Below are 12,034 nucleotides of genomic sequence, written 5' to 3'. Positions count from 1 at the left end.
TCCAATAAATTTTTTTTTTTTTTTTTTTTGCGGTACGCGGGCCTCTCACCGTTGTGGCCTCTCCCGCTGTGGAGCACAGGCTGCGGACGCGCAGGCTCAGCGGCCATGGCTCACGGGCCCAGCCGCTCCACGGCATGTGGGATCCTCCCGGAACGGGGCACGAACCCGTGTCCCCTGCATCAGCAGGCGGACTCTCAACCACTGCGCCACCAGGGAAGCCCTGATCGTGTCCCTCTTGCTCTATGAGTCACAGTCATTTTTGGATGAACCCAAACCTTGCAGCAGGCCACTCAAGGCCTTTCACACTTCTCCAGCTTAACTTCTCAGCACACACCCACTTATCTCTATCCTCTCCATCCTTTACACCCCTAGGATCCTGTATATATTATTCTCTTTCCCGGGCTGCACTTTCCTTATTCTCCTGCTGGTTAGATTCCACCTTCCTTCAAAACATAGCAAACTCCTTTATACCCCCACCACTCTGAATTGTGTATTATAATCATTTTGGTTTATTCATATATTCAACAAATATACCTAGTGTGCCAACTACTCTACTAGATGCCGGGCTAGAGATGACCCCTGCCTTCCACAAGTGCTTACCATCTAGTGGATGACTGTCAGCCACTAGATGGATTGATGTCACTCGATGAATCTGCGCTCACTACCATGAGATCATGGACAAGATACACGAACGTTTCAGGGAGGAGGGGACCCTTGAGCTGAAGCTTGAAGGAGTAGGAAATAGACCACTGGCTTCCAAAGCACAGTGTACAATACAATCCATTGGGGTGCAGGAAGAAAACAGAATTTCTACTTCTATTTGCAACGCGTTTCAGTTTATGTTTTAGATTACACACACTAAATGATGTATGCATGCAGCTTAACAAATAAATGTAGGCTTATTAAGGGGTGATCAAAATATTCTTAGTGGAAACCCACCACAAAGAGTTTAGAGCCACTCAGATAAGAAGAGTAAAGGAGGGGAGGATAGGGCAGTGCCAGCAAAGAGAAGGGCATGGGAACAAGAAAAAGTACAGTTTGTCCAGGGAACAGCAATGAGGCGGAATGTTGGCCGGCGTGTGGGGGATAGGTCGGGGAGCTCATTACACAGGGAGTTCTCTAAGCAGCTCCTATCTTATCAGAACGCAAAACGGGTACAGGCTACTCGTCCCTCCCCTAAAAAGAACTGTGGGAAATGAGCATCTGAAAGTGATTTAAGAATATATACACAAAGAAAAAGATGGGAAAGTTATATACCCATAGGTCAAAAGTAGCTATCTTGGAGTGGTAACATGGGTGACATATATTCTCATTCTTCTCTGCATTTAAATTTTTTAAATAAAAAGCCTGTAGTACTTTAATAATCAGAAAGATACACAACACATTTTTTAAATGCCTTGGGGGATTAGCTTCAGGGACTATATTGAAGTTTTCACATGGTTGCCATTTTGAACTGATGAGAGCAGAACTCCTGCAAGCACTTGAAATTAGAAACTAAAGCAGATGCAGGAATTTCCCCTAGCCCAGGCCAATTAGACCATTTAAAGGCCCAGAAAAATCATATTGGGCCTATCACAGAAACATTTGTCCTTTGTTTGAAAGATATGTGAGATGGGCAGGACTCGATAAACATAAAAATTCCATTTCTAGATAAGGGTTAAATTCAACTTTTAAAATATACCAAAGGATTTATTTTGAGGACCGTCAATATAAACCAGGTACCTGATTTCCATCCTATCCTTCATCGTCCTTTTTCCTGGGTAATTACCTAAACTTTTCACCACCAGGCTCAAGGACAACTAATTAAAAACTCTGCCACCTTCTTTAGTTATCCTTATCTCCTGGCCAGTGAGGCAAACCCTCCCCTAAATTCTCTTTCTCAGGACTTCTGGAGGCATCTTCAGAGGTTCTGGGTGTTTGTTTCCTTCCTGGAAGGGTGTTGGAAAGATCTCAGCCTCCCAGAACTGGATGGACCACTCACTCCCAGTGGACTCTACAGGGTTGGGGAGAAAAGAGGCATGATTGGGGGGGAAGAGGGGGTAGACTTAATACCCTAAATTTGGTAGTTAGGTTTATTTTAATTCAACAAAAGCAGAAGCTTCTATCTTCCATACAAGCCTAGCAACAGCTTCTTTACATCTAGTTTCACCTGCTGAGTTAACAGTCACTAATGGAAGAGCACACACAAACTCCTCCAAAGTATTACTGCTAGGAGGTGAAACAGAGGGGCAAATTCCTCAGATGTAGATGAATGGGCGGTTAGAACTCTTGTCAGCACCGATTAAACATCTTTCTGAGCTGTAGGCTGTGTAGTGTGCCAAGGATGGGACAGTAAGGAATACAGGTCACTGGGGCTCAAAACACGCACGCACACAGAAACACATACCTTGTTACAACACAACATGCTACACACACACACACGCTTAAACGCTTGGTTTTCCGAACACTCTTCCCCCCAAACCTCATTTGAGCTCTGCCATTTTAACCATCCACTTAATTAAGTTAAACCCCAAGACAAAATATTCACCACTCCCCCAAAAAAAACCCTCAAGGGACTCAAACAATGGGTCACCTTGCATAGGGTACCACACACAGGTTCCCTAAGAGACCCGGGATGGGGAGAATCGGTAGGTTAATCATTACTGAAATAAGGTTTTTATCATTAACCCTCAATTTCCCGGCCCGAGTTTGCGTCAGTCCTGTAACCCTTTCGCTCCCAGTTCGCTAGGCGAAGCCACGCCTTGCTAGGCTCAGTCCTTATACCGGACTAGCGCCCCCCTCCCCCAAGTCTGGACGTCACAAGGGCACCTCCCGCCGGTTATTTCCTGGGGACAGGGTGGTCCTGGCACGTGCCTGGCACTGTGCGCTCGCCAGCCGTCCCGGTGCTGGGCTTTCCCGGACTTCCCGAGTTGAGGACACTGGGCTGGGCACTGTAAAGGATTCTCCTCGCTTCCAGAACTCCCCAGACTCTGGCAGACCGCCCCCTTCCTCCGCCAACCTGGACCCCCGGTCGCGGCGGAAGGAGGCGCCTGGGGGGTGTCCCAGCGGCGCAGCAGAGTGCGCTCCCGGGTCTCCCGATTCCTCCCCGCGCCGGCCCTCTCGGGACTCGGCTTTGCAAGCGGTCAGATGGGAACAAACTTCCCGGCGCCCCCCAGCGACCCTGCCCGACACCACTCCGACCCCAGGGGCGCCGGGACTTCGCGGGACGCACGGGAGGGCAGAGGTGGGAAGAGCGGTGGAGGTGAGGGGGAGGTGAGGGGGACGCAGAGACAGAAGGAAAATCAACCACCGCGCGACTCTTACCTATCAATTCCCTGGGCACCTCGGAGCTCTCCTCGGTCATGGTGGCCTTCTAGGTGCGGGGGTGCTGCAGGTCCAACTCTGATTTACAGCTCCCCACCCTACCCTGAACCCCTCAATTTCTTAGAGGCAGATGCAGCTTGCAAATGGGAATAGGCAGGAAAGCGGGGGCGGAGATAGAATATTGCCGCGCCCCCCGCCCCACCAAAAAAAAAAAAAAAAAAAAAAGAGGTGCAAATCCGAGGTGGGTTTGCGGCTGCTGCTACATGACGCCTCCTTGCAGTTCCTGGCGGCGGAACGGCGACCCGGCAAGATTGGGAGCGGGCGCGGGGCGGCTGCGGCTCGCGGCGGCGCTGCTCCGACTACTGGCAACTCCCGCCCGGTTCCGGCGTCGCACCTACGGCCCTAGGTGAAGGCGGAAGGCGTGGGGAGAGGCGGGGAGAGCGGCGCGGGGCGGGGAACTAGGGTTTCCTCGCGCTCCTGCCGGGCTTCATCGGGGCGGGGGCAGCTTCGGCGCTCCTCCTCCTGCTTTTCCTCCTCCTCCTCCTCCTCCTTCTCCTGCTCTCCTCCTCCAGCGTTTCCTCCTCACCTCGCGAGACCCGGCCTCCCACGCCCAGGCTCACGTTCCCCGGCGTGGGGCGCCCAGCCCGGAGGCACGCGGCGCGGGGCTGCGGCGGGCACGGTGCCCCTCCTCGCAGCCTCCCTCCCGAACCGCCGAAGCCCTGCGTCTGGAGAGGGGGCGAGAGAGCCCGGGAGCCATCTGCTGGCTGCTGGGGAGGACAGCCGGGTGGGCCTCGGCTGCCCGATTCCCCGTCCCCACCTCCCGGCGGGCCGAGGGCGCCAGGGGATGGGAGGCTGCAGGCTCGCGCAGATTCCGCAGACCAGTCTGCACGGAAACCGGGTCTGTCTGGGAGACCCTCTGCGCTCTTTCCTTTTTCAACCCTCACTGTGACTGCTGACGTTTCCTCAGCGTTATTAATTTTCCATTTCTGGGGAGCAGGAGCTAGACGAAACCTGTAAACACTAACCATATGGTAAAAAAACACTTTTTTGTATGCTCAGCGGGCGCGCCGCCGCCGCCGTTTCCCATCTCAGACACTCGAAGTGGGAGAGCGCCCGGAAAATGCTTTTCACCCGCTGCGGAACCTCCTTTAACCCCAGGGCATATTCGGGCAGCTGAGCGTAATTCACAAAGGCCAGAATAAGCCTGCTGATAGGTCTGACTGACCTGGCCCAGCTCCCTCCGACTTTCCCTGGGCTCCACCCCCGAAAAGACAACTTCTGGGCAGCTTCTCGCCTCAACTGCTGCATCAGTGCCTGGCGGCTGGGAATGCCTGTCGAATCAGGTTCTGTTTCTAAAGGACGGAAGGAGGGGAGGGAGGAAAGGAAAGGGAATCCTACGCGTCTATAGTCTAGTTTTAAACACTGCCGTCGACCTTGGATCCCCAAGAATCATCTTCAGTCTCTCCGCCAGGCGTTACCGTTAAGGCATTTACCAATCTGGCCCCTTCGCACTCTTACAACCTGACTCTCCAAAACTATTTGCTATTTGCTTTTCCCTTCCTTTTAAGGGTATCTGATTCTTACCTATGCTTTCAATTCCAGCCCAATGTGTACCTTCTTTGTGAAGATTTTCCAGGGTTTTTCAGATCACTGTGATCCCTCTATTCAAAACCGCTAGAATATATTGCCTGAAACACTATTTTCCAAGCCCAACCACACAGTGCCTTGTTTCATTACGTGTGTATTTGTATAGTTTTACTACCTAACTCTTGCTTTGTTCCCTGAGTTTGTGTCTGCCCAACTAGACTGTGGGCGATTTAAGGGCGACAGTTTATCTCAGACTTTTGAACCTCTTCAGCAGATTTGTGCAAAATAGGTGTTCCGTAAACATTTGTTAACTTATTGGTTTTAAAGCTTTGGACCTCAGACTCCCTACTGTTTCTCAAATGTTGGCGATTTATTGAAGAGAGACCTGTCCTTTACGCATTAAATATGCAATAAATGGAAATTAACATCTCAAAACCATCTTCCATTCAACTGTGTGTGTTAAAGAGGATTTTTCTGGCACTTACCAATGAAGTTTCAGAAATTGCCCTGAAGGTTCCACACCATGGGGTAACTCGTGAAAATAAAGACAAAACTTTTTTTCTGCCTTGGCCTGGGGTGGTCAGAAGAATAAAGAACAGGCTGTATGGCATTCCTGTAATTCAGTGCTCCCTGGTGCCTTTTAAAGGAAGCTGGGGTTTCAATGAAGAATCAAGTTTTTTCACTGGAGCAGGATCCTGATTGACTCCTACACCTCTGAAGGCATGGATTCAAATGAATCTCCTATATTAATGCTCAAAAATCACTGATTTTGGAAATGAAAATCATTTCCTTCTTGGGAGCAAAACTCAAGTATGTTTCAGAATAGCAAGCAGAGAACTCAAAGGAGCACTGTTTATAACACTGTAAAACCCAACAAGTGGTAAATGTCCCCAGCACAGAACAACCGAGGAGTCAGCTTAGAGGATGCATTTTGAATTCTGAAATGTGCGCTTGTTGGCTGGAATCTGCCCACCCCCTCCAATGCTGCAGTCTTTCCTCAGCATCTCTGCCCTCCAACTTCCATGCTTTTAAGTTTACCCCTGCCATTGTGCTCTTGATTAAGACAGTGATTAAACCACTACCTGAAACTAATTGCCACTATAAATGTGATTACCTACAGCTTCATCTAATATGTATATATGTGGCTTTAAGTCTTATAACTAGCACTGAACTGAAACCTATTAGTCAGAAAGGAAGAGAAAACCGGCTTTTCAGGGAATATCTACTGCACCTGAACTTTTAAAATGTTAAACACAATCGCAACAAATTTAACACATACCCAGAAACAAAATTATTTTGGAAAACTATACATGGACTTTTATTTTTAGTTCCAAGGTATACATTCATATCTCTATTGTATATTTTGTAGTGCATTATGGTGAGAAAATGTGCTCTGAATTTAAAAATCTGCTGAAAATACTTAATGTCTATAATGGTCTAACATACTCTCATTAGAACCATATCATATAGCGACTTCCCTGGTGGTGCAGTGGATAGGAGTCTGCAGTCCCAATGCAGGGGGCCTGGGTCTGATCTCTGGTCAGGGAACTAGATCCCACATGCATGCTGCAACTAAGACCCAGTGCAAACAAATAAAAATTATTTTAAGAAAGAACCATATCGTATAATGATTAAACCCATGGAGACAAAATAAAAATTAAGAAATCAGCAAGCTAACAACAGTTAAAAAAAAAAACTCCACTATTTACCCAAATCCATTTCTGATCTTGCCTACTGCCTTAAGAACTGGTTTTAAAACTGGAAGATATTCAGTTATGTGGGAACCAATGACATTTCCACTCCCCAAGTAGTGACTCGCAGACTAACTTCCCACCCTTAGGCACTACTGTGGGTCTGGGGTCTGCTTAATGAGGTGTGTGTTTCTCAACTGGGTTAATTAGACCTTTCAGGGAAAGTACACAATGAAATACTAAGCTTATAAACACCTCTAGGAAAAACTTAGTTTATCTCTGATTAGAAGACAGTGAGAGGTAAATGTCTATTGGACAATATGCCTTTAAAGTATTTACAAGTGCTATTATATTAGATTTGCTTGAAAAGTAATCCATGGAAGAGGGAGGTGTTTGTGGAGTGGGGTGGGGGACTGAGTAGGGATACACATGAAACAAGAGGGGCCCTGTACTGATTTTTGTTGTAGCTGGATAATGGGGTACATGGGAATTCATTACTCTCACGTTTAAGTGTGTTTGAAATTTTCAGTCACCATCATAATCAGAGCAAATCCTCAACAGATATGACCAAGAGATGAGGAAAGTCAATTCAGTCATTAATGCAGAAAATATCTATTTGAGTGTGCCGTTATCAGAGCTCATAGTACAATTGTTTTCCATATTCAGAACACTTGAACAGAGCACTTCAACAGATGTGATAGTGCTGTGATTCAAAGAAGCAATTGTGGGCTTCCCTGGTGGCGCAGTGGTTGAGAGTCCACCTGCCAATGCAGGGGACACGGGTTCGTGCCCCTGTCCAGGAAGATCCCACATGCCGCACAGCAGCTGGGCCTGTGAGCCACGGCCGCTAAACCTGCGCGTCTGGAGCCTGTGCTCTGCAACGGGAGAGGCCACAACAGTGAGAGACCTGAGAGGCCTGTGTACCGCAAAAAAAATTTTAAAAAAAAGAAGCAATTGTTTTCATTTTAATGATAATGAAATCAGAATGCATTTCATAATTGTAGACAATTAACACCATGCTTCTCATACCCCACCCCCAACACAAATACAAAATCTGCTATCAGATCACTGGTGCATCTAACAACTGATGACCTCTGACAAATAAGGAGATAAGGATTTAGCATATTTGAGTTACCCAGTGACCCCTTAGGTTAAAAGGTGTACTTACTATATCTTTATCACAACTGGGCATAAGTTCAGATTTGTGGGGTAACTTGCTCAAAGTTGCAAGGGTTGAACCTAGATTTGAGATCTCCAGGCCAAAGTTCATTTTACTACGCCACTTCACCAGCCCCTTGGTCTGTGTTCCATGGAAAGTGTAAAGATGGCCAAGGTTGGGCCCCACCCGCTCACAAGGAGCTCCACCTCTAGAAGGAAAATTAAGGTGACCTTCGATTGCCCTGCAACTTGTCCAGTGCTGACCACGCAGTAGGTGGTGAGCTAGTTGAATCTAACTGAGCAATTTTAGAAAACAATAAGATAAATGAAAAATGTGCAGGACTTCCCTGGTGGCGCAGTGGTTAAGAATCCACCTGCCGGGCTTCCCTGGTGGCGCTAGTGGTGGAGAGTCCGCCTGCCGATGCAGGGGACTCGGGTTCGTGCCCCGGTCCGGGAAGATCCCACATGCCGCGGAGCGGCTGGGCCCGTGAGCCATGGCCGCTGAGCCTGCGCGTCCGGAGCCTGTGCTCCGCAACGGGAGAGGCCACAACAGTGAGGCCCGTGTACCGCAAGAAAAAAAAAAAAAAAAAGAATCCACCTGCCAACGTGGGGGACATGGGTTTGATACCTGGTCAGGGAAAATGCCACATGCTGGGGAGTAACTAAGCCCGTGAGCTTCAACTACTGAAGCCCGCACACTCTAGGGCCTGCGTGCAACAAGTGGAGCCACTGCGAGTGATGAGAAGCCTGCCCCCGCTCGCTGAGACTAGAGAAAGCCCACACACAGCAACGAAGACCCAATGCAGCCAAAAAAGAAAAAGAAAAATGTGCTAGTTAGGTGCAAAATGATGTGTTCAGTATATGCTGTAGAAACTCATAGAGGTGGTGGGGAGAGAGCACTGAAAGGAGGAGAGTTGTTTTATAATGTCACTCAACAAATGTGAGGGTAGCACTTACTATTCGCCAGAGGATATAGTGGTGAATGACACAGATGCTTCATGGAACCCTCAAGAAACAGTCTGGGGGGCGGGGGCGGGGAGAGAAAGAGAGAGAGAGAGAGGCAATTACTGTAAGTGCGGATGTGGAGAAAAACAGAATTATGGAAATGAGAGGGTTGGGCGGGGAGGAGAGAAAGGAAGTGAAAAATGTTCCTGGTAGCAGGAACAGCATGTGTACAGGCCAGAAGACAAGATAAAAACGTTGAGAAACTGAAATAAATTCAGTGGTTTTTTTGGCTGCGTGGGGTCTTACTTGCGGCAAGTGGGCTCTTCGTTGCGGCGCATGGGCTTCTCTCTAGTTGTGGTGCACAGGCTTAGTTGCCCCGGGGCATGTGGAATCTTACTTAGTTCCCTGACCAGAGATGTGAACCCTCGTCCCCTGCATTGTAAGGCAGGTTCATTTACCACTGGGCCTCCAGGGAAGTCCCAGTTCAATGGGTTTTAATCAATAGAGATGGAGTAGGAACAGAGGTTAAAAAAAAAAAAAAGGACCATACCATGCAGGACCTCATGAACCACTAAATGAGCCTGAATTTCCCAAAGAGCAAAGGGTAATTCTTGAGAGATTTTGAGTAAGGCAGTATCACACCAGATTTTCTTGTTTAGAAAGATTACCTAGTTGGAATAATTAAAAAGACTGGAAGGGAGGCAAGAGTGTTCGAAGTAGAGAAGTTAGGAGGCTGTTGCAATGGTGAAGCAAAACAAAACCACCATAGTAATCTGAGCCAGGGTGGTGACAGCGGATGGACGGATCTGAGAGCTGCAGGTGCGGTGCGGGAGGGGAGGAGGAGACAGGGAGGCCCAGGGTCTCCCCGTCAGGAGGCAGTGGTTGCTAGCCGGAAAAGGGAGCCTGGAGAAGAGCATATGTAGTGAATCAAGATGAGGGCTTCGGGTTTGGTCTGAAGGGGTGGAGGTACTGCGGGACATCCAAGGGAGATGTCCGTTAGGTGAATGGATATGGAAGTCTGAAGTTCAGGAGACATTCTGGTATGTAGACCCAAGATTCATCAACATACGGCATATGAAATGATAGGATTTAGTAGGAAAATCTAGCTTATCTGATGAGATGACAGTGGGGTTTGGGTACATTGTTGCTAAAGGCAACGTGCCTCTCGGGAAATGGGTGAGATCTAACAAGGCAAGTATGCAGTATGAGGAGGAAGGGAACTCTGAAGAACTACAGGCATCCGGACAAAAAAGAGCTGCAGAGGAGACTATAGCAGTTATCTCTTGCAGTGTAACAAATTACCCCCAAACTTGGCAGCTTAAATCAACATTTAATATGTTAAAGATTCTGTGGGTCAGGAACCTGGGAGCAGCTTAGGTGGGTGGTTCTAGCTCAAAGTCTCTCATGAGTTGGGATCAGGTTGTCAGGTGGGTCTGTGGTCAATTGAAGGCTCAACTGGGGCTTCCTCTTGTGTGGGCAGGTGTCAGTTCCTTACTGGTTGTTGGCTGAAGCCTCAGTTCCTCAGGACACACAGGGCTGCTTGAGTGTCTTCATGAAGAACAGCTGGTTCCCAGAGTGAGTGATGGGGGGCGGGGATAGAAAATACAGTGCCTTTTATAACTTTATCTTGGAAATTACATACCATCATTTCTGCTGTATTCTACTGTCACATAGATCAAGGAATCACCCCAGGACAATGAGAGAGACGACACAAGAATGTGAATACCAAGAGGGAGGGAGGGATCATTGGAAAATGGCTTGGAAAATGGTCACTATAGAGTCAGTGAAGGACCAACCAGCAGAAAAGTAGTAGGAAACCGGGAAGATAAGACGGTAAGTTGGGAAGATGCGAAAAAATAGTATTTCAAGAAAGGTTTAACAGTGTCATGTTTTGCTAGAAAGTCAAATGTGATAAGGTAATGTGTATCTGAATTTAGCAATAAGGGAAGCATTAATTTGTTTTTGTTTTGGGGAGAGATCGATTTTAGTAGAATAATGGGGGAAGAAGATAAATTGCAATGGGTTGAAGAGTGATTAGGAGATGGAAAAGGAGAGGAAAACAGAATGCAGATAATTCCGGAACTGGGGATATGAAGGAGAATAAAGGCAGAGGAGTAACCAGAAGGCTGTATAGGGGACCTTCTATTAAGCAATGAGGATTTAATACTTGCATTTATATAACTTGCTTCTTCCCAATGAGAGTAGAAGAAAAAAAAACACATAGAATCCCTAATGTAAACAGTGGACGTTAGTTAATAATATTGTATCAATATTGGCAATTGTAGAAAATATACCAAACTAAAGTAAGATGTTACAATAGGGGAAACTGTAGAGAGTGAGGGGGTACATGGAAATTCTCTGTACTTTCTATTCAATTTTTCTGTAAATCCAGAACTGCTCTAAAAATAGTTTATTCACTTATATTAAAAATGCATAAAGCCACAAGGACAAAGAAGATAGGAGACAGTAGCAAAGTAGAAAATGTAACATTTTGGAAACTGGGAAGGTCAGTGGAGGAATGGTAACTAACTTAACAGACCAGGGAAAGACAAATTCTAAGCCAGAGGGGAGAAAGCAAATAAAAAGCAAGCTAATTTCTATAGCAGAGCCCAAGAAAAATCTTAGGAACTAGCGACACAAATGATCTCTGAATACAGAAGTGCCGAATGAGAGAACAACAAAAAACAGGAGGATTGGTAGAGTTTAAAAGGAAGAGTTAGACACTCCATAAATTCCCCCCTCTATCTCACGTAGCCAGTCAGCTCTGCGCTGCCTTAGACTGGAGGCTTACTCTTAGAAGAGATTGAAACAAAAAGGATCTAGTCTTAGAACAGCAGAAGGTTAAAAGTGAGACATCATATCATTCAGAAAAGAGGGAGATTTAGAGAAAAATCTACCTCGTAAATATAAAGCCACCACAAATTGTTTCTCTACTTGATTCTTAGAAATCTTAACAGCAGGGTTTATAATCCTGGCATCAGATTCCTCTCCTAGATTACTGACTATCCTTAAAAGAAAAACCTGTAGGATACTGATATGTGTTGATTTGCCAGTGAAAAGACCAGGTTCCCACCTATCACCCTAAACTGAGCCCCGCCAGTTGAGAAGCCCCATCCACTCATGTAGAGCTTCAGATCAGATTTATTAAGCCTCACTGTTAATACAGACATCCAAGGAGCACTGACATTTGAGGAAAGCCTCTATCATGACAGCCAGAGACCAAAACAAACAAGCCTTAACAAGGATCATAGAAGAGCCTGGGAGCAAAAGAAAACTTAAGAATTCAGAGTAAGGGAACTTTTGCTTGAGGTCATGATGGAATAATAAGGATTGGACATTTCCTTCCTTCA

At 46.9% G+C, this 12,034-nt stretch overlaps 2 protein-coding genes across 6 annotated transcripts in view; one reads left to right on the top strand and one right to left on the bottom strand.

Annotated features, from left to right (window-relative positions):
* CARMIL1 (capping protein regulator and myosin 1 linker 1) overlaps positions 1 to 3,596 on the bottom strand; it is a 319,600-nt gene extending 316,004 nt beyond the window's left edge. For 2 of the 3 annotated variants that reach the window (XM_024751952.1, XM_024751953.1), the window contains exon 1: positions 3,304 to 3,596. In XM_024751952.1, the coding sequence (XP_024607720.1) occupies positions 3,304 to 3,343 (40 nt within the window). In that variant the 5' untranslated portion in view covers positions 3,344 to 3,596. The remainder of the gene's footprint in view (positions 1 to 3,303) is intronic. The other variant, XM_024751954.1, reaches the window with a different exon arrangement.
* LOC112404125 (cytidine monophosphate-N-acetylneuraminic acid hydroxylase) overlaps positions 1 to 12,034 on the top strand; it is a 256,651-nt gene that overhangs the window by 102,321 nt on the left and 142,296 nt on the right. The window lies entirely within an intron of this gene.

This window comes from Neophocaena asiaeorientalis, unplaced genomic scaffold (genome assembly GCF_003031525.2).
Source record: "Neophocaena asiaeorientalis asiaeorientalis breed wild unplaced genomic scaffold, Neophocaena_asiaeorientalis_V1.1 scaffold165, whole genome shotgun sequence".
Lineage (NCBI taxonomy): Eukaryota > Metazoa > Chordata > Mammalia > Artiodactyla > Phocoenidae > Neophocaena > Neophocaena asiaeorientalis.
Note: the sequence above shows the minus strand (reverse complement) of the source record. Positions and strands in the feature narration are given on the sequence as shown.